This window comes from Leucoraja erinacea, chromosome 1 (assembly GCF_028641065.1).
Source record: "Leucoraja erinacea ecotype New England chromosome 1, Leri_hhj_1, whole genome shotgun sequence".
NCBI lineage: Eukaryota > Metazoa > Chordata > Chondrichthyes > Rajiformes > Rajidae > Leucoraja > Leucoraja erinaceus.
This window is the reverse complement of record NC_073377.1, coordinates 151,972,013-151,995,721: the sequence shown is the minus strand read 5'-3', so window position 1 is coordinate 151,995,721 and position 23,709 is coordinate 151,972,013. Positions and strand designations below refer to the sequence as shown.

The following is a 23,709-nucleotide window of genomic DNA, read 5'->3' as shown; positions in this document are numbered from 1 at the left end:
CATAATAATAATATAATAATAATGTTTATTTATATAGCACTTTTCAACAAAATCAATTTGAACCAAAGTGCTTTACAGAGATTGATTAAACTAATTGAACAGATTAAATGTCAATAAATCCATACAAAATAAAAAAGAAAAGGAAAAAAAGGAAAAAAAGACACAGAACAGTACACTATAGAAATCAACAAGAAACGTCCCCCCACAGCAGAATTCACTGTGAGGGAAGGCACTAAAAATATCCAGTTCTCCCCCTCATAGTCCACCCGAGGTCGCGGTCTATATGTGGCCTCCTCAGCCAACTCGATGTTTTCAGGCCCTCTGCCACGAAGCTGGATCATCGGCGTCGGGTGAACATTCTTCAGCGGCCTGGACTGAAGCGGCCGCTTCCTCCCTGAAGACTGCAATGACCAAAGTTCTCAGGCCGCGCTGGCCGGACCTCTGACTCTGGCGAACTCGGATACCAGGCCCCGCGGTGCTGAAATCCAGTGCCGCCCGCCCGTGGCTGGACGCTCTGCAGCCGCAGCTCAACGATGCTGGTGTCCCAGCATTTGCACCGCCGGCGAAGCTGCAGTCCCGGCAGGAAACGCCGCTCCAGCGCCGCTCCAACTTGATGGTAGGCCGCACAGAGAGGACGAAGAAGCGGTTCGGAAGAAAACCGCAGTCCGCCATGATTTTATACACCTCTATAAGATCACCCCTCATCCTCTGGCGATCTAAGGAAGAGACCCAGCTTACTCATTAAAGTCCCGCCATCACTGGTGCTCAAAATGAATCTATAAATAGTACGACTGATTATATTTTGCAGAACATTATAATCGTGACCAATTTTATTCAACATTATCAAATAAACATAAAAAATATTATAAAAGGTTTCTCACTTCAAATAAATTCTCATAATGCACTACATTGTAGTTGGTATGTCTGGGAGCAAACAGGAAAACGTCATTGTGTGAAATGTGTAGGAAGGAACTGTAGATGCTATTTATACCAAAGACAGACACAGAATGCTGGAGTAACTCAGTGGGTCAGGCAGCATCTCTGAAGAGAACAAATAAGTGACGTTGTCAAAGTTTGTTTTACCTTCCACAGACAACCAGACACAAATCAAATAAAGCAAGATTATTTTATTCGCTAGCGGGAGCTGGCGGTAGCCGTGAAGTTGATTGGTTACCGTCTCACAGCTCCTCATGGTCCAACTTGTCTTTGACCTTTAAGTCCTGGTTCAAGACCGATCGTGTTCTGGGTTTCTGCCAGCTGGTTCATGTGCTGCCTCACCTCATAGCAATGGGCAGATGTCACAACCTTCCCTCCAACTCCTTGGCTTTTGACCATCACCCCCATTCATTGGTTTTCTTTGCTGATCAACAACATTATCAATGTTTTTGACTACGTTTCGGATCGGAACTCTTCTTCAGACAAAGGAAGGGTTCTGACCTGAAACATCATCTGTTCTTTAAGATGATACTTGACTCCAGCATTTTGTGTCTATCATTGTGTGAAAACCTGCCTCACTTCAAGAGTCAAGAGTATTTTATTGTAATTTGTCCCTAAACAGAGCAATGAAATTCTTACTTACTTGAAATTCTTATACGCTGAATACCTCCAAACATTTTACCTTACGCAATTCTTCAAAGGGTAACTTCCTCAGGATACAAAGATCCAATCATCCGAACCTCAATGTCTGCACAAGGCAATGTCTGAACATGCTGGGGATAGCCTTTGGCAGATGCGGAAGCTACATTCCAGCCTTCACTGCTTCCAACTGCCCAGCAACTCAATTTTTCACATTGTATCTGACATTCTGACATTATTATAACCGCTAAAGACTATCAAGAACTATTAAAAAATAACCTTTGAAGAATAAAAGACTTTTTAATTATTAACTAAGTTAAATACATTTACTGTAAGTGAATAAATTAATTCAAAGAAAAATGTAACTTATCTAGCACCTTCAGAGCTATTCCTTTCCATTTAAGTTCAATGGAGTAATAAACCCATGCCCAGGTCTACCATCATCTTCAATCAGCATGCAAATTCCCAAACTAATTCTGAAGGAATTGCAGGAAGTTGGTACTCTGCTGACTGTGAGTTCTCCGACATCAGAAATTGCCAGCAAGAATTTGCAGCCAATCTCCATTTGCTGAATTATCTTCGATTTATTTAAATCATTATTTATTTCACCATTTACATCCATTTGACGAGTATGTACCCAACCGATCGCTGGGATGTCAGGACTGGATCAAGAATGCATCAATTAGTCCTGTCATCCATGGAATTCAGATGAATGGAAGAGGTTCTCTTGAAGTGTGTAAGGTTCCAACAGGACCAGTCAGACTGGATAGAGGAGGGGTGGGGAACCTGCGGCCTTAAGGCCGTATGCGGCCTTCTAGGCCATTAAATGCAGCCTTTTGAATCAATCCAAATTTTGCACGAACAAATCCTTTTATTTTTATTTTATTAATATGTTTTTGTTCATCTTTTATTATTCTTATTTTAATCTTAAAATGAACGTATTTAAAATACCAAAGAGTAAAAGATTCAACAAAATAATCCTCCCCGACTGACGGCCACAATTAAAACATTAGTAAGTCATGAGGACTATTTTAACCTGTTCTGCTCATGATTTAGTTCGAATGCGACTCTAGAATGTACGTTAATCTCCCACAAAAACCAGTCACAACAAAGTCATTAAAAGGTTAGTTAACAAGAATTAACTTTTTTTTTTCATTTTCTTGAAGTTACTACATAGTAGTTAGATTTTTACAAAATAATGTACATTTTGAAGTATATCTAATTGAAGTTTCCTGGATGCGGCCTTATTAGATTACAGCTAACTTAATGCGGCATTCCAACATGAAAAGGTTCCCCACCCCTGGGATAGAGGAATGATGTTCCCATTGGCTGAAGTCCAGAATCAAGGGTCACCATCTCAACACTTAGGGTGTGCTATTTGGAACTAAGGTTAGGAGAGAATCTCTATTACAAAAGGAAGTGGAGACCTCGTCATTAAATGTGTTTCTTAATTTTAATGTGACCAACGGTTATGGGGAGACACAGGGAAGTGTAGATACTGGAATCTCAGAAGAAGGGTCCCGACCCGAAACGTCGTCCATCAATGTCCTCCGGAGATTCTGCCTGATTCGCTAGAATAGAATAGAATTGGGAGTGAATTACATCTGCTCCTATTTTCTATGTTTCTATTCCCTCTAAGTTCTATGCTATTAAGTTCTAACTGAGAAACATATTGTCTGAAAAGGTAAGCAAACACAAGGCTGACCAACATTTTGGTGGAAACTGTCAGGAAACATCAGGTGCAGCAGGTTTTACGTGGAGAGGACGTTTGTACCTTCGATATGCCCCATTTTTTGAAGCCGCCTCATAAATACTTCTAATGCTACATATATGTTTCATTATACAAAAATGGAGCGCCGTTCACATGTTTATCATCCACCGAATCCTGATTAATCTCTTTGTTAAATTTAAACACCGAATGTTGATAGCAAGGCCAGCATTATTACCCATTGTCCAATGTCCTCATGAAGATGGTTAGAAACAATCATCTTAAACCCAGTCGTCCATGCAAACATTCATAGTCATCGAATGATCCAGTGAATGAAACAGGACCTTTGGACCAACTTGCCCACACCGGCCAAAAAGGCCCGGTTACACTAGTCCCACCTACCCACATATGTTCCATATCCCTCCAAACTTGTCCTATTCATGTGCCTGTCTTATTCATGTATCTGTCTAACTGTTTCTTAAATGTTGGGACAATACTGCTACAATAATTCCTACAATACCATTTCAGAAGTTACTGGGTTTTGCCACGTTGAAGAAGTGGTAATGCCGATACAACTAAGCCTCCATGATGCACAACTTAGAGGGAAACAGATGCTGGTAATGTTTTCTTGTGCCTGCAGCCCTTGTTGATGGAGGATGTCCCATGTATGGAAGGTGCCATCAAAGAGGCAATCAGCAAGCTGTTATATAGTGCATCTTATGACCGGTATATATTCCGTTACTACAGCTCACGATTGAAAGAGTTTGTGGCTCTGAATTGCGCATTTGAGAAGTGAGTTTTGAATACAAGAGAAAACATGTTTTTACACACTCCTGAATAGTAGCCTTACAGATAGTGGAATGGTTTTAGGTGGTCAGAAAGGAAATCATTCATTGTAAAACCTGTTACTGAAGAATTACAGTAGATAGTTTAGAATTAGATAGGTCTGAAGAAAGGTCTCGACCTGAAACATCACCGATTCTTTTTCTCGATAGATGTCACTTTTCTCGCAGTGATTAGTGGGGTGCCCCAATGCTCGGTACAGGGACCCCAGTTATTTACAATATATATATATATACACGACTTAGACAAGGGAATTAAATGTAGCATCTCCAAGTTTGTGGATGATACAAAGCTGGGTGGCAGTGTGAGCTGCGAGGAGGATGCTATGAGGCTGCAGGGTGCCTTGGATAGGTTGAGTGAGTGGGCAGATGCGGTATAATGTGGATAAATGTGAGTGGGCAGATGCGGTACAATGTGGATAAAGTTTGGTGTCAAGAACAGGAAGGGAGATTATTATCTAAATGGTGTCAGATTAGGAAAAGGGGAAGTGCAACGAGACCTGGGTGTGCTTGTACATCAGTCACTGAAAGTAAGCATGCAGGTTCAGCAGGCAGTAAAGAAAGATAATGGCATGCTGGCCTTCACTGCAAGAGGATTTGAGTTTAGGAGCAAGGAGGTCCTACTGCAGTTGTACAGTGTCCTGGTGAGATCGCACCTGGAGTATTGTGTGCAATGTTGGTCTCCTAATTTAAGGAAAGACATTATTGCTATTGAGGGAGTGCAGCGTAAGTTCACCAGGTTAATTCCCGGGATGATGGGACTGACATATGATGAAAGATTGGGTCGACTGGGATTGTATTCACTGGAATTTAGAAGGATGAGAGGGTATTTTATAGAAACATAAAATTCTTAAAGGATTTGACAGGCTAGATGCAGGAAAAATGTTCCCAATGGTGTGAAGTCCAGAACCAGGATTCACAGTTTAAGAATAAAGGGTAGGCCATTTAGGACTGAGATAAGGAAAGACTTTTTCACCCAGAGAGTTGTGAATCTGTGGAATTCTCTGCCACAGAAGACAGTGGAGGCCAATTCACTGGATGTTTTCAAGAGAGTTAGATTTAGCTTTTAAGGCTAAATGAATCAAGGGATATGGGGGAAAAGCAGGAATGGGGTACTGATTTTAGATGATCAGCCATGATCATATTGAATGGCGGTGCTGGCTCGAAGGGCCGAATGGCCTCCTCCACTTATTTGTCCATGTTTGTAGGCTGTATGACCCGCTGGGAGCCTGGACAAGGTGGGAGCAGGCCATGGACCGAAAAGTCACATGGACTGGGCTCTGGCAGGCTGAACCACAGCGCATCAAGTTCCTGGTCCAGGCAGTGTATGATGTCCTGCCCAGCCCATCGAACCTCTTCATCTGGGGCAAAGCGGAATCTCCAGATTGCCCGCAATGCTCAGGCAAGGGGACGTTGGAACACATCCTGAGCTGTTGCCCAAAGGCTCTTGGGCAGGGCCGGTACACCTGGCATCACGACCAGATTCTTAAACCCATTGCAGAAGCCATCAGCAGCTGCAGATGATCACCACCCAGATGATCACCTTCGTGAAGGCCGGAGTGCAGCTGCCAAGAACCACAGCAGCCAGGAATAGGCAGGAATCCTGGCGACTGCGCATGATTGGCAGCTTTCCGTAGACCTGGTGAAACAGCTGAAGTTCCCACAGCACATTGCCATGACCACCCTGAGGCCAGATATCCTCCTGATCTCAGAGGCGACCAAAAACATTGCCTTGTTGGAACTGACAGTGCCGTGGCAGGACCGTCTGGAGGAGGTCCATGAGAGGAAGATGGCCAAGTATGAAGAGCTGGTCATAGACTGCCGTAAGCAGGGCTGGAAGGCAAGGTGTATGCCCATCCAGGTTGGCTGCAGAGGTTTTGCAGGGCAATCGCTCTACAAAGCCTTGAGTGCACTGGGCATAAACGGAGTGATGAGGAGAAGAGCCATCAAGAACACCACAGAGGCAGTGGAGAAGGCCTCGAGATGGCTCTAGATAAGGTTAGAAGGTCCATGGGGAGGAGCGAATGCCACCTGAACACGTCGTGGTCTGATCAACCACGGCTGGGTCGCCTGGGTGAGGGTGTCTGATGTTGAAAGACCCGAAACACCCAATGACCCCAGGTTACATCACTGATGATGTGTTCAGGAGCATCTATCGATGTATTTGTACCAACACCAACTTTTTGTGTCCATCTTCGGTTGAAACCAGCATCTGCAGTTCCTTCCTACACATAGATAGTTAATGTGCTAGAACCAATAATTTCACTATATATATATACCCTACGCAATAATCAAACTTTACCGCTGTAAACGTTATTCCCTTCATCCTGTATGTGTACACTGTGGGCGGCTTGATTATAATCATGTATAGTCTTTCCGCTGACTGGATAGCACACAACAAAAAAGCATTTCACAGTACCTCGGTAAACGTGGCAATAAACTAAATTACATCAATCCCATTCTTTGTATTCTCCCCAAATTCTAAGCAAGGCCCCCTGGATTGTGTCATTCACTTTTACATTGTAGGCACTTTAAAGCAGTCAATTAACCTACTGACCCACGTGGCATTTGAATGGGAGCGGAAACTGGACAAAATGAAATTGAATTAAGGAATGGGTGATTGCACAGAAACAGAATTTATTTCAGAAGCAGTTACAACCTGGCACATTTCACAGAAGTGTGTAGGAAGGAACTGCAGATGCTGGTTTACACCAAAGATAGACAAAATGCTGGGACAGGCAGCATCTCTGGATAGAAGGAATGGGTGACGATTCGAAAGGTGACAATCTGAAGAAGGGTCTCGACCCAAAATGGCACCCATTTCTTCTATCCAGAGATGCTGCCTGTCCTGCTGTTACTCAAGCATTTTGTGCCTATCTTCACATTTTACAGTTGCGAGTTGCAAGCTGGATTATCCTCTTACTGTGATCTCTTCTGCTTTGTCTCATATTGCTACAAATACTCAGAGGTGTTTGCGTTCAGTTTTTCTGAGTTTATAATGTATATTATATCAAGCATTGTGTATTCAATAATAATTAATATTATAATACTCGTTTACCCCTAATCAAGCTCCCCTTGATTGCTTAAAAGGTTAATAAATGAAATGTCAGCAACATATCTCAAAATGTTACTTGTATAATGACATGTGCCTGGGAATGCATCGGAAACACTGTTGTGCTTCAGACAAGTTTTCTCCCGCGTTAATCACATTGGTTCTTCTGGAGATGTACATAGAAGATGAAAGACTCAGAGGAGAAACATCCTGAATTGCTGAAAATCTGAAATAAAAGGGAATGTTGGACATATTTAGACAGTATCTGTAATAAGGGAAAAGTTTGAGTGAATGATTTTTTTTCTAGATCTGACAAAACCTTAAAACATTCTTTAATCTTCTCCCCACTGAAGTTCCAAGTCTTTTGTTTTTAACACAGATTCACAGTATCAGCAGTTTTATTTTACTTCCAGATTATAAATGGGTCAGGTAGTTTGTGTTAAAATTCTTCCCCTGATCTTAGGTTGAATTGAACCAGGTGGTCCTCCGTAAATAAATGCACTAATCACTACTGCTTATTTAAAAGAAATAAAAGATAAAGAGAAAAGCTGCTGGAAGTATGTGGAAGATTGCATGCCGACAAAGACAATAGAATGATCCCCAACCAGAAACCGTGGACTGACCACAAGTTACTTTCACTGTTAAGATCCGCTGCATATAAGTCAAACAAACCCCAATGGTACAAGAAGGACCTCTATGATCTCTGCAAAGCCATCAAGGGTGCCAAAAGACAATACTGGGACAAACTCGAGTCCAAGGCATAATCAGTTGGACACGCGGAGAATGTGGCAAGGTCTGAATAAGATAACTGGCTGCAAAGCAAGGTCAGGCAACAACATTGGTGATAGTGCGACCTTACCCGATGAACTGACGCAGTCAGGTGACGCAGAGGTCTACAAGAAGTCCAGATACGACCTTGACAAGGCCATCAAAAAGGCCAAAAGGGACTTCCGCTCAAAGCTGGAGGATGGGGCGGATGTTCGGCAACTGTGGCAGGGTTTGAATGCCATCACCTCTTACAAGGCGAAATCAGGAGGCAGCTCAGATGCTTCTCACTACATACCAAGTAAACCATTTTCTTTTGATAACATGATTATGGCGTAAAAATACTAAAGATAAATTATTTTTTGATTTTAATACAAGCAATAATTTCATTAAAAAAATTACTTATTGCATCGTCTCTCTAAAACTCGAATTCAGAAAGTACAATATTTGTAGTAATGTAAATAAAAAGACATTTGATACACTGCATATTTCAGAATCTAATAATTCCTCATGATCTAGATTATTTTGAAATATTCATTGGTGCGTTTTTTGTTTCTGTTTCGAGTGGATCGTACCTGGGCACATTATGGTCTGGCTGTGGGAACAGCGGTAACCTGGTCACTAAACTGATAGTGATATCTTTTGACTGGAGTCCCCCAATGGGCAATATGTGTGATCCTCCAAGTTTAAAGCTGGCATCCACGTCTTGCCAAGCTATCACAGTTCACACTGAATGTCCAAAATTAATTTTAAACAAAATGAACCTTAACTACCCGATCAGTAAATTCAAACCCACAAATTGATAGACAAAATTAATGGTAAAGGTTAGCTGTCTGCACACTGGGGGAAAAAAAGTTAGCCACAGAGATAAAGAACACCAAGTATCTTGAAACAGATACAGGTCAATAGAAATCAACAATATTCCTGAAATGGCAGGTTAACAATGCAAGGATAGAAAGCTCAATTAGAATGGCTCTGCTATCAACTCAATACAACTATTATCCTCTTTTATCAGTTGGCAAGGCAAGAAATATGGGCTGGTTCAGTCAGTTAAATAGCAAGAGAACTATTGTGTCTTTAGATCAGGAGGCGTGGTTCAGAGGAAGGGAATAAAGGAACCCACATATGCACTTCCTGGACTCAACATGATTAAATTGTAACTGATACACTGCTGAAAATAAGCACACTTAAGTAGGAAATATAAAGTAGAGCAGAGCAGAAGCAATCTTGAAGCACTAGAGCACGGCACCCAAGAATCAGAAAGAGGATTTGCAAGTCAAGTTAATTTAATCATCCCATCATACTAATATTACGAATGGTCCAAAGAAAGTAATTTGCTTATCCAAGGGAGGGGGCATGAGGGTTATTATTAATAAGGAAGATGGAGACTGGGGACAGAGATGGAGTCCGTTGGTAGGAACTTGCAGAGGAAGGAAACTGGCCTCCAATGATAAGGTTGTCAATCTGTATTTAGCACGTTTTATTTTCAACACTGCAATGATTCTCTCCCCAGTAACATGTTAAATTATCAAATTAATTATCCACATTACTATATGATATAGGAACAGTAGGCCATCGAGTGTGCTCTGCCATTCGATCATGGCTGATCTATTTTTCCCTCTCAACCCCATTCTCCTGCCTTCTCCCCATAACCTTTGATGCCCGTACTAATCAAGAATCTATCAATGTTGTTTTAAAAATACGCAGTGATTTGGCCTTCCACAAATTCCTCCTCATCTTCATGCTAAAGGTACGTTGTTTTATTCTGACTGTGGCCCTAGATTCTCCCACTGCTTGAAACATCCTCTCCGCATCCACTCTATCTAGGCTTTCATTAATCTGTAGGTTTCAATGAGATCCCCCCCCCCCCCCCTCCCTATTTAAACTACCGAGTACAGAACCATCAAACTCTACTCATACGTTAACCCAATCTGCCCAAGGATCATTCTCATTAAGCTCCCCTAGACCCTCGTCAACGCCAGAGATGAATTGATAACGTTGTTCTTATTCTTATGGCCGAACCCAACTTTGTTACACCTGCTGGGATTCAGCCAAAATTGATGGGCACTACCTCCGCCCAACAGTTAATTGGTAAAACAATACCGTTCAGCATTGTTTTGTATACTATAGTTTTAATATTAATATGAATTAACTTGGTATGGAAAAATAAGGACAATAAACATGGACAAATAAAAGCAACTTCTCTCAAACGTACCCTCAATTTCTCCACCGCATCTTCTCCCAAGTGCTTTTATAGTACACCTGAGACGTGCTCTTCAGTAAGCCAGGTTTCCGCCTACTGTTGTGGATGGACCTCTCACTCATGTCACCTCTGTGCCTCGCTATTTTGCTCTTGCTTCCCCTCGTCCCAGATGGAACAAGGACAGAGTTCCCCCTGTCTTCTGTTCTCCACATCAGGTTCCGCTTCCAACGTATCATTCTATGGCAATAGACAATAGGTACAGGAGTAGGCCCTTCGAGCCAGCACCTCCATTTAATGTGATCATGGCTGATCATCCCTAATCAGTACCCCCTACCTGCCTTCTTCCCATATCCGGACTCCGCTATCATTAAGAGGCATTTCCGCCACATTCAATGTGATCCCACCCGTCATATTTTCCCATCCCCATCCCCTTCTGCATTCCATAGAGACCATTCTCTTTGCAACACATTGGTTCATTTGTCCTTTCCAAGTCCTTTCCAAGCCAATCCACCCTCGTCCCAGGTAGTTTTCCATGTAACTGCAGATGTAGCACCTTCTGGAAATATAGTTAGGAATACTCAGAAATAAACAACAGCACTTCTCAGTTATATTTATTCCCCAGCTTTGTATAAACTGGATGTAGAAGCATAAACAGTACATTTCTACCATTTTCAACAAAAATATAACCATTATGTACAATTATTGTATTAAAAATACAAAAGAGATACAGACTCCACCAATTGTCTTTCTAAAAGACATACAGGTACAAGTAGTATCAAAAGTATGAGGAAATCACCAGTTAATCATACATTTTGCACTTAACATCACAGATTTGTTGAAATGAGATTAGCATTTCTATGTTCTACAATTACAGTTAAGTTTATATTATTTGTGCAACTCTTCAATATATCTATTATTTATCTTTGTCTGCCTATATGCACACAATTTCCATTGACTGTAGAATGACATCGACAAATTATGCATAATACAGTTAAATTACCAATGTATAACTGACCAACATGAAGTATTTTCAAATAAGGCGGGCCAAAAGTATGATTTCATGACAGATAAATAAAGCACTGATGTTTTAAATACAGTGAAAACACTGCAGTCTTCAATTGAACCTAAGTTTATTTACTGATCAATATGATCAGCTGAGCTCAATGGAAATAAAAATACAAGAAACAGATCTAAGAAAAGCAGTTTCCATACACTTGAGTACTACTCAGACTGGCAGCCTTCACTACTGGGAGTCTGAAGAACGGCAACAAAAGTGCTGCTGCCAATTCAGTAATTTGAAGTTTTAAATAGCAGCAGAAGGTGGTTTGCTTTGAAGTCTCAGTCTTCATTATAGGCATGCAGTGATATTCCAAGAAGCATAAAATAAGTTAATTTCCTTGTACATACTGCAAATTTCAAAGGCTGGAAAAAAGAAATGAGGCTTTTCTATAAGAAGCCTTGTGTCCCTATCATCAAATAGGAGGGCGCCATAATTTTGTCAAAGGGAAGAACTAGCCAGCATGATTCTAGGATACAGAGCGCCATCCACTACATTGTCATCCAGTTCAATTATTTAAAATACTAATTCAAAATCCTACAATCAAAAAATATAAGTTATGTGTAAAATAATACTGTAATCGTGGAGATCTTGTGTTGGTTGTTCTGTAAGCAGTATTTAATCAAAAAAGTTGACATAAATTAAAAACCTGTCTTGATCTCTGTGCCCAAAAGTTAAGTGAATACAACATGTCCTATAATTAGCTGAAATACAAAATCATGCATGATTCGCTTGTTGTTTAAAATCGTCACTTTTTTTTTGTTTAAATGACTAACGTGCCAGAGTGGCCAAATAAGCCTGCAAAAGAATTTGAAACGTTCTAGGCTGATTAAAGAATGCATCAAGAGCAGGTCCATAGTGAACAAAGTAAAACTCAATTCTGAGCAGTTTGTGGTGCTGGGTGGTAACAGGAGTAGTCTGTTGAATAAGCTCTGTGCATTAAAAGCAATACAGTTCCAAAGTGCCAGGACAGTTTCTTCACAGTATTCCACATGCGGGGATAAAAAGCCCCATGCTGCTTTAAGGCAGGGAAAGAGGCAAGTGGCATCAGGAATTTCATTCAAGAGAGTTCCAAGGTTCCTACATCTGGATGATCTGTTGTGCTGTCCAAAATGTAGCTTGCATGAAGTGAGATAAACTTAAGAAAAAGCAGGAAGCAAAAACTGGTCAAACTGCAGAAACTTGTTCATCTTCTGTGAAAATAAATAAAAGTTGAAATTAAAATTCTCATTATAATCTATACATGTCAACAAATAGTAAAAATCTAAAAGGTGGCTTGGTGCTAAACTGATATTGTTGGGTAGTATTTGGCTATTAATGTGAGAAATAATTTCACCAAGATTAAATAAAAAGTCTAGCAATTAATTTAACAATTCTAATTAGCACATGATGCTACAATTCATCAGGGAAATGATCAACTTGAAGTGAACATATCTTTCAGAAAACAAGCACCCCACATCACACTGTATTAACCTATACCAGATTTTGTGAAGTGCTGCACAGGGATACTTTTCTATAGGGGTAAGATCAGCAATTATCTCTCGTCAGAGTTTTTCCTTGAAAGGAACTGTTATCTAGAGACCACAAATTTGATCATGTAACCAATGGGCAAACTGAATCACAATTAAACCAAGCAGAGTGAAAGTTGTGCTTTACAATACATAAGACTGGGTGACTAAAAGGAAAGAACTACCAGATGCTCTGGCTAAATGCAATAAATTGCTATACAGCTAAAAAAAGTTCTAAAGTCCTTAACAGCACCAAGTAGCAATTTTAGTAATTGAAGATGGATAATGGTAAAATAACTCAGAAGACAAAGCAGCCTTACAAGTCTACAGCTAGAATGTTCAAAAGAAGCAAGTTAAAATGTTAACCAGAATTAACAGACATAATGTTTTTGAACATCCACTCCATCATTATAAAGTTGTCACAAGCTCCCCTTATGAGTTTTAGAAAAACATCCACTTAAATTACAGGAATAGAGTGGTATAAGCTCAGACAATTTTAAGGAATGAGGCTTCCTTCATTCTGCGAACTAACTTTATCAGTTGTTGCATTGTGATCCTCCAGAATTGTACAATTAAAGTACTTGTAACTGGTTCCTTGGCAAAAACCCGAGACGCATTATGCAGAGATATAATACTGTGTTAAAGATTGATATTAGACAAATATTGAATATTTAAGTAATGGGCACTTGAGACTGATAATAGATAACAAAAATGAAATAAACTCAGCAGGCCAGGCAGCATCTGGGGAGTGTTAATGGTTCAGTTCTGTATTAGTTCTGTGAAAATGCCAATATAATTTTACACCTGGGAGCAGTATTGACAAAACTCTCAATAGTATGTTAAGAATAATGCAAGTACAGATTTTTAGTCTTCTGTAATCGCTACTGAAATAGCTGGTTTTATCTATAAAACAAAATTTAAATTTTTCTAAATCTTTTGCCAATGAGCCATTCAGTATACCTTAAGGATTCTACCACATTCCGCACTCTTAACAAAGTGGTTCTAAAAACAAAGAGAGTAGCTTTCAGCACAATTCTTTTCTGAACTTTTCATATTTTATTGTCTAAATTTAAAGGGACGTTTTCTTTGAGCCCTGGGTATTTTGCATTTCTGCTGAGGTTACAGTTGCTGTGTGGAACAAAATACAAGGACGTTTCAGGCAACGCACCACTTGCAGGGAAAGAATGGAGCTTTATAAAAGGACTGTAAACAAGGTAATGTTTTAATTTCACACTGGCACTAACCGCAAGGAGGGGAAATACTGTTAAAAAGAGCTCATCTATAGCAGAGTAGATGTTTTGGCAATGTGGTCTACGTGGACTTTACCGGTTCTGGCGCTGTGCATGCGGCAGCCAGCCTCTTCACTTGCCCGCCCATCTATTTATTTATTTATTTATTTAATTCCTGTTTGTTTTGTCTATTTTTAGGTTAGTTAGTTTTCGGACCATGTTCTGGGGGAGGACATGTGTGCTGTGCAATAACTGGTCACTTAAATGTCATGATTATTTGTTATTTCATTTTTATAATGCACATGATACTTTCAATATCTTGTAACTTTTGACTGGCGGTAGACCAATTTCCCTCTGGGATAAATAAAGTGGTATTGTATCGTATCAACAAGGCCTTTTCAGATCGGAGACCTGTAACTGGTGGTGCGGCTTAGGGTAGGTGCTGGGTCCTTTTTGGTTTGTCATGTATATTAATTGTTTGGAAGAAAATGGATGTGGCATGATAAATACGTTTGTAGACAACACCAAAACTGACAATATAGTAAGTAGACAGTGAAGCGGGTTGATAAAGGTTACAATAGGATGCAGATCAACTGGAAATGTAGGCAAGGGATGGATGATGTAGTTTAACTCAGACAAGGGCTAAGTGATGCAGTTTCAAAAATTGAACCAGGTCACACCATGTCGAAAGATGGCAGGGCCATGGGGTGTGTTAATAAACAGTGTGACTTTGAGGTAGAAGTACACAATTCCCTGAAAGGTCAACACTGTGGTGAAGGTGGTGTATGGTATGCTTCCTTTCATTGACCAAGTACTGAGAATAGCAGATGGGATGTCATGTTCCATTTGTATAAATCAGTGGTTAGCTGCTCTTAAGAGTGCAGTGTGCAGCTCTCTGCTCCCTGAGCTATAGCTTGAATGTAATTAAAAGATTTGCAGGAATGTTATCTGAATTGGAGGGCTTGAGTTATAAGCAGAGATTGGATAGATTAGGATGGTTTTCCCTGGAGCAAAGGAAGCTGAGGGGTGACTTTGTGAAGGTTTATCAAATTATGAGCAGCTTAGGCAGGATACAGACAAAATCTAAAATCAGATGGCTGAGGGTTAAGGTGAGTGGGGAAAGATTTAAAGGGAATTTAAGGGGTAAGCTTTCTTTACACAAAGGATTGTGGTTTTATAGTATGAGCTGCCAGAGGAGATAGTAGTGGCAGATACAATTACAATGTTTTAAACACATTTTGGACAGGTACATGGATGGCAAAGATTGAGAGGGATATGGTCAAAATGCAGGCAAATGGGATTAAAGTAGAGAGGTACTATGTCCAAGACGGCATGGATGAATTGGGCCATAGTATCTGTTCCTGTGCTGTATAACTATGAATGTTTATGAAGCTATGATATCTATTAATGGGGAAACTAGCTGCCTAGGCTTTGCCATAATTGTATGTGAGGAAACTAAATAAAACAGATTTAAGATTTTTTTTTTAAAGTACATTAAGGGAAAGAGAGAATATGGCCCCACAGAAACCAAAGCAGTCATCTCTGTTTAGAGCCGCAGGAGATGGGCAAGGTCCTCGATGAGCATTTCTCCTCTGTTTTACCGCGGAGAAATACATAAACTCGGGAGCTTGGGACCGTTAATTGAGATGTCTTGAGGGCAGTCTGCATTACGGTCGAGGAGGTGCTCGATGTTCTGAGGCATATGAAGGTGGGTAAATCTCACGGGCCTGATCAGATATTTCTGAGGACACTGTGGGATTTGAGAGAAGAAATTGCAGAAATTGAGATATATGAACCTTCATTGGGCAGGGGTGAGGTGCTGGAAGACTGGAGGGTGGCTAATTTGTGCCTCTTGTTAAGAAGTACTGCAAGTAAAAGCCTGGGAACTATAGACCAGTGAGCCTAACATTTGCGGTAGGCAAGCTACTGGGGAAGAAACTGAGGAATAGGATATATATGCATTTTGTACATGGGAGGCCATCTCTTACGAATATGATTTGAGGTTTTTTGAAGAAATAACAAAAAGGTTGATGAAGACAAAACCGTGGATATTTTCAAGATGGACTTCAGCAAGGTTATTGATAACGCTCCGCATGATAAAGTGCTGTGGAAGTTTAGATCACATGGGATTCATGGGGAGCTAGCTAAATGTATACAGAATTGGTTTCATGGAAGGAAACAGAGGGTAGTGGTGGAAGGTTGTTTTTCAGACTGCTGGGCCCATTGCTGTCTGTTGTTTATATCAAGGATTTGGATGCAAATGTACAATGCATAGTGGCGCAGCAGTAGATTTGCTGCCTCACAGCACCAGAGTTTCAGCATTGAAACTGACTACGGGTGCTGCCCATGCAGAGTTTGCATGTTCTCCCAGTGTCTTCATGGGTTTCCTCTGGGTGCTCTGTTTTCTCTCCTCTGGGTGCTCTGTTTTCTCCCACACTCCAAAGACGTGAGAGTTGGTAGGTTAATTGGCTTCTATAAATTGTCCCTAGAATGTAGGGTAGTGCTGTGATCAGGTGATCACAGGTGGGCCGAAAGGGCATATTTCCAAGTTGTAACCCTAAAGTCTGAAGCACAATTAGTGACTTTGCAGATGACACTAAAGTGGGTGGTCAGAGCCATACAGCATGGAAACAAGCCCTTCTGCCCAACTCGTCCATGCCGACTCAGATGCCCCATCTACACGTCCCACCTTCCCGCATTTGGCCCATACCCTCTATACCCTTCCTATCCATATATCTGTCCAAATGTCTTTTAAAGGTTGTTATAGTACTTGTCTTAATTATCTCCTCTGGCAGCTCATTTCACATACCCTCCAAGGTGAAAAAGTTGCCCCTCATGTTCTTATTTAATCTTTCCCTTCTCCTGTTTCTTTCTTCAGCCTTTTGGGAGAAAGGTTGTATGTTCAGACATAAGAACAGCTTCTCCTGAACTCGTTCACCCCGTTCACACCCCTTTCCTGGACATGTACTCTTACTCTTAACTCGACCCCATTCGGTAATTCCACTGCATTTTAATATTCTAATGCGCAACTCAGATTCTGTATTGCCATCTTGCACCATTCTGCTTTTTGTACTTGTTGCATTTATCATTACGGTAGGCATAATCATTATTCAGAGGTTCATGTGAACAAGGAATTTCAGTGCACCCTGGCGTCCATGCCGATAAGATAACCTGAAATATGACACTGAAATATTTACCCTTGTTCCATGCTTTAGTAGGAATATGGTTGATTTGTATCTTTGTCTCATTTATCTACTGTTGATCTATGTTTAGATATTATTACCTAATAAAATTACGCTAATCTTAATTTTGAAAATGCCACGATCCAGGATTCAGTCTTTTGAAGGAATACAATTCCATGTCTCCACTATCATTTGCGTGGAAAAAAGTTGTTTTTATATGTCACTTCTGAGCCGCCTAGCTTTAATTCTAAAACTACTACCATTGTGTTTAGTGATACTATATATTAACTAACCCTTCAATAATCTGCCTACTATGTTCTGTTGTGCTGAAGCAAAGCAAGAATTTCATTGTCCTATCAGGGACACATGACAATAAACTCTCTTGAATCTGACCTGAAAGATAGCCTATATAGATAACTTGCTCAGACTAGGCAATGCAAATGCCTCTCTTCTTACTGCATTTATGGATGGTTAGCTTTTAAGTTCTGACTCATAGATTTTGAAAAATCAGGCTGTAGTTTTTTTCCAGTATCAAGATTTCGTCTGTAGCAGGACAGCATGTTGGTGCAGTGGTAGAGCTGCTGTCGTATAGCGCCAGAGTCCCAGGTGCGATCATGACTACGGGTGCTATCCGTACGGAGTTTGTACGTTCTCCCTGTGACTGCATGGGTTTTCTCCGGGTGCTCCAGTTTCCTCCCACACTCCAGACGTGCAGGATTGTGGGTTAATTGGCTATATTATCCCCTTGAGTGTTAATGCATGGAGATTGCTGGTCGGTGCGGACTCGGTGGGCCAAAGGGCCTGGTTCTGCGCTGTATCTGTAAAGTCTAAAATAGACTAGAAGCTGAAATCCTGGTTTTCAAGCTTTGGATGAAGAAAGGAGCAGCTGTGCAAGGCACCTTCAGAAGATATTTAAAAAATTGACGTGCATCTGCTGAGCAATTGATCCAGCATATAATTCCGAAATTTAGAAGCTGAAGTTAATTTCAAATTTCCCTCAAACAAATTACAGCTGCAGAGGTTTTGACATTGCATTTATAAAGGAGAGAACTAGTTTCCTTTCCACTTTGCATGTTGAAATTCATCATCACCTTCAATATGCTAAAACAACTTTAGTCGGTTGAAGAAAAGGTTGTTTGAAAATCTAGACCCCACGCCTGACATGAAACTCATGGTGGACTGGACAGTAGTGATCCCTTCATGCTTCTGATACAATAGGCAGCTCCAACTGCATTTGAAAGATATTATTAGCAAAATTTCTGCAAAATCTGCCAAATTTACTGGAAAGATAAATAACCCACGTCAGTGCCCTCTCCCAGCATTGACGTCCTAATTACACTCAGACTAAATCATGTGCCTGTCATCAGACTCCTTAAACAAATGTTCTTTACCCGAGTCTATCACGGGAAGAGATTGCCAGTTGTACATGGGAAAAGTTTCTATGATGTGCTCAAAGCCCCGTTCCCACAAACCCCTTGAGAATATCTAACTCATGACCCATAATGTGGAGAAGGAATGTTATATAATGTCATCATGAGAACATTGTCCAGGTACTGGAAGCATACAGATGTTGTTTACCCTCCTACCATCCGGGAGGCACTACAGGTCTCTCCGTTGCCGAACCAGCAGGTCGAGGAACAGCTTCTTCCCGGCGGCTGTCACTCTACTCAACAACGTACCTCGGTGACTGCCAATCACCACCCTCCCCGGACACTTATTATTATTTATTCAAATCATTTGCTATGTTGCTCTTCCAGGGAGTTGCTAAATGCATTTCGTTGTCTCTGTACTGTACACTGACAATGACAATTAAAATTGAATCTGAATCTGAATCGGATGACCTGCTCAATGGTCAGAAGCAGCATGCCAACTCACAAACCACCCACCTACACAAGGCACATGTTGCCCATCCGTCTGCAGATCACACACTAGCCTTATCAACAATCATGAGACCCACAAAACAGTGGGGCAAGTCATCACAATCTTGCAGGATAACTGAAAACAACTTTTTAAACAAAATGAGTAATCCTTTCTCTACAACCCTTTGACACAGTGAGCTCAGAACTCTGATCATTTTCTTGGTGAAAACAATATATTCTCATCTATTCATTAACACTTCTATTAATTATGTCAAATCCATGCCTCCCGGTATTGTAGTCTCTGCTGACAGTTCATCCTAATCATTCAGTATTGATCCCTAATAATTTAGAAAAGCCTGAATGGTATCTCTCATCAGGCTCCTCTGCACCAAACAAAATAATCTAAGAAGACGAGGAGAGGGGGAGGCGAGGCGAGAGGAAGGGGATGGGAAGGGACGAAAAGGAGAGTGTGGCGAGAGAGGGGAGGGGTGGAGAGGGAGTTGGAGAGCTCAAAATAGTGCAAGAGGTTTAACGAGGTAGATTCAGAGAATAGGCTAGCTGTAGCTACCTGTAGCTACCTGTAGCTTATGGTAAATCTGTTCAATCGTCTAATAACAGCAGAGGAAGATGTTGTTCCTGAATTAGATGGTACATGCTTTCAGGGTTTTTTCACTTTCTGCCCAACGGGAGAGGGGAGAAATGTGTATGTCCGGGGTCAAACGCTACTTGATTCTGTTGGCTGCTTTGGAGCATAGGTGGAATCGATGGGTAGGAAGGGGTGTCAGTTTGTGTGGCGGCTGGGCTACATCTACAACTCTCTGCAACTTCTTGTGGTTTTTCTTTTGTAACCTTAGTCAATCTTCTTCACTATTTTGGTGCCACCTGTAAATCAATCCCTCATCTCAATCCAGAGATCTCAGCAGCCCTTTCAGGTGTGGCGGAGCTTAAACAATATCTATAAATAAATAAATAAGCTTCAAATGCATCTCTTCAAACCTCACCTATTAGACTGTATTCTCAATGTGGCCTCCTTTCCATCGGCAAGTCCAAGCATTGACCAGGTAACCACTTCACTAAACAGGTACACTCAGCCCTCCAAGGCCAGCTAGAATTCCAGTTGTTAATCATATTAACTCCCCTTCCAATATTGACCTTTCTGCCCTGGGCCTACTCAATTGCCAGAGTGAGGCCACACGCAAACTGGAGGAACAGCACCTCATCTTCCACTCGGGTAGCTTCATAACCCCCACCTTCTTTCTTTTCTGTGCCCACACACCAGGCACGTGCCGTGAGTAATTACTCAGGGTAGGCAGTCAGTCGGCCTTTTAAAAATCTTGAAAACCGCGCAAGCGCAGATTGTTCTCCTCTCCATAAGCTGTCAGTCGGCTTTTAAAAATCTTTAAAACTGTGCATGCGCAGGTTGGTCTCCTCTCTGGTAGGCAATCAGTCGACTTTTATAAAGTAATTTGTCTTCAAAAGCTTTATCTCTTAATAAAGTATTTAAAAACATATAGCTCAAAGAAATGTACTTATCACATTATTTGTACACAAACTCCATTCTTCTCTTTGCTTCTTATGATACTCTTAAGATAATGACAATCCATGTTTGAAAAACCCGTCAAGAAACTTGCGCTGCGCATGCGCAGTACACTGCGCAGCACATGCACGCAGTCCACGGTGCAAAGGCAGAATTTAAGCTGCCTTTATAGGCTGTTGTCATTGAAGGCTTGAAGTTGAGTTGCACATACTTTCGCGTATTACATGTCCTGCGGATGAAATACACGGGAGAAGTATGCCTACCGAAGAGATCGATCTCTTAGGTAGGCAAAATTCTCCCGGGCCTTTACTATTTATATTTAATAATTACCATTTTATAATTTTAGTCAGGGTAGGCACTGCCTACCTTGCCTAACCTGACGGCACGTGCCTGCCACAGATCCAGTGCGCACCCATTCCTATCCCATCCCTCTTGACCCCCCACTAACCCTGTCCCACATATCCTACCCTCTGGCTTTAACTTTCACTCCTCTTTTCTCCTTATCTGACATTCTTTTGACTTCTTCTCATCTCTAGACATTGTCGCATCTACCCATCTGCCAGTCAAACCCCTGTAACCTGTATCTACTTATCACCTGCCTGGCCTTGTCCCACCCACACCTCTCTATTCCAGCTTTCTCCACCCTGACACAAGGTCTGACGAAGGGTCCTGACCCATAATGTCACCTATCCATTCTCTCCAAAGATTAAATTTCAGTTGAGAGGATATTTTCACGAAAATATTCAGTCCACACAAACCAATATCAAATTATGAGTGGCCCTGGTTATATATTGTGTACATAAAAATAATTGTATCCTTATTTTACATTTTTCGTCGTTTCATCTCAGGCCTTTGTCCTACCATCAGCATTCACAATATTCCACTCCCATTCAACCTCACCGGATCCCCGGTCCTCGCCCGACCCCCGGTCCTGGCCCGACTCCCGGTACTCACCCGATCCCCGGAGCCCAACCGTCCCGCGGAGCTGGAGAACGCCAGGTGAGTCCCGGAGCTGGAGAACGACACCCGACCCGTGGAGCTGGAGACCACCACCCGACCCGTGGAGCTGGAGACCACCACCCGACCCGTGGAGCTGGAGACCACCACCCGACCCGTGGAGCTGGAGACCACCACCCGACCCGTGGAGCTGGAGACCGCCACCCGACCCGTGGAGCTGGAGACCACCACCCGACCCGTGGAGCTGGAGACCGCCACCCGACCCGTGGAGCTGGAGACCCCCACCCGACCCGTGGAGCTGGAGACCACCACCCGACCCGTGGAGCTGGAGACCACCACCCGACCCGTGGAGCTGGAGACCACCACCCGGCCCGTGGAGCTGGAGACCGCCACCCGACCCGTGGAGCTGGAGACCACCACCCGACCCGGGGAGCTGGAGACCGCCACCCCACCCGTGGAGCTGGAGAACGCCACCCGACCCGTGGAGCTGGAGACCGCCACCCGACCCGTGGAGCTGGAGACCACCACCCGACCCGTGGAGCGTGGAGCTGGAGACCTCCACCCGACCCGTGGAGCTGGAGAACCCCACCCGTGGAGCTGGAGACCGCCACCCGACCCGTGGAGCTGGAGACCACCACCCGACCCGTGGAGCTGGAGACCGCCACCCGACCCGTGGAGCTGGAGAACGCCACCCGACCCGTGGAGCTGGAGACCGCCACCCGACCCGTGGAGCTGGAGACCACCACCCGACCTGTGGAGCTGGGAGAACGCCACCCGACCCGTGGAGCTGGAGACCACCACCCGACCCGTGGAGCTGGAGAACGCCACCCGACCCGTGGAGCTGGAGACCACCACCCGACCCGTGGAGCTGGAGACCACCACCCGACCCGTGGAGCTGGAGACCACCACCCGACCCGTGGAGCTGGAGAACGCCAGGTAAGCCCCGGGGCTGGAGACCATCAGCAGAGCCGCAGGGCTGAAGACCGCCTGCGGAGTAACGCAGACGCGGAGCAACGGAGCGGCAGAACACCAGCGCGCACCAAGCCAGCTCGGCCCACCAGAAGCACCAACAGACGGCGACGGGTACGAAAACACCGCCGGGGACGCAGAGGTGGGTTAAAGGCCAGGTTAGAGCTAGCCCCACACAGGGCAGCGATTCCTAGCCTTTTCCTCGCCAACGTGCGCTCACTGGCAAACAAAATGGATGAACTCCGGCTAAGGATCACCTCCCACAACCGGACCAAGGACTGCAACATCTTGATCTTCACTGAAACTTGGCTCAACACTGACGTTCCTGACAGCGCCATCCAGCTATCGGGGCGTCATTTACTCCGAGCGGACAGGACATCAGACTCTGGTAAGACCAGAGGGGGGGGTCTGTGCATTTATGTAAACAAAGCATGGTGCACAGACTCCACCATCATCGAGAGTCACTGCTCAGCTAACCTTGAATTCCTCTTGGTTAGATGCAGACCGTTCTATCTGCCCAGAGAGTTCACCTCCACTGTTGTGACTGCAGCCTATATCCCTCCTGATGCTAATGCCAAGCTTGCAATGAAAGAGCTGCATACTGCCATTAGCAAACAACAGACGCACAACCCCGAGGCAGCCTTCATTGTTGCGGGTGACTTCAATCACTCCAACCTGAAGACTGTACTCCCCAAATTCCACCAACATGTATCCTTCCCCACTAGAGTAGACAAGACACTGGACAAAGTCTACACCAATATGGCTGAAGCTTACAAAGCCATCCCCCTCCCCCACCTTGGTCAGTCTGATCACGTCTCATTGTTCCTGCTCCCTAAGTACCCCCCACTCATCAGACGGGTTAAACCAACTGTAAGGACAGTTAAAGTCTGGTCAGAGGAAGCGGACTTCACACTTCAGCAGTGTTTTGGAAACACTGACTGGAAGGCGTTTGCAGCCCAGGCCACCCTTGACTCTCACACGGACATTGATTCCTATACATCCTCTGTTCTGGACTTTATAAACTCCACCATCAAGTAGTGTCACCTCCCTCAAACAGGTGACCATATACCCGAATCAGAAGCCATGGATGAACAGCGAGGTCAGGCTACTGCTGAAAGCACGGGACACCGCTTTCAGGTCAGGCGATGCTCGAGCCTACAGTTCATCCAGGGCTAACCTGAAGAGGGGCATCAGGAAGGCCAAGCACTGCCATAAGCTCAGGATTGAGGAGCACTTCAACAACAACTCCGACCCCTGACGCATGTG

At 43.1% G+C, this 23,709-nt stretch overlaps 1 protein-coding gene across 6 annotated transcripts in view; it reads right to left on the bottom strand.

Annotated features, from left to right (window-relative positions):
• Positions 1–10,741: 10,741 nt before the first annotated feature.
• rapgef2b (Rap guanine nucleotide exchange factor 2b) overlaps positions 10,742–23,709 on the bottom strand; it is a 301,306-nt gene continuing 288,338 nt past the window's right edge. For all 6 annotated transcript variants that reach the window (XM_055645980.1, XM_055645960.1, XM_055645969.1 and 3 more), the window contains one exon: positions 10,742–12,395. In XM_055645980.1, the coding sequence (XP_055501955.1) occupies positions 12,370–12,395 (26 nt within the window). In that variant the 3' untranslated portion in view covers positions 10,742–12,369. The remainder of the gene's footprint in view (positions 12,396–23,709) is intronic.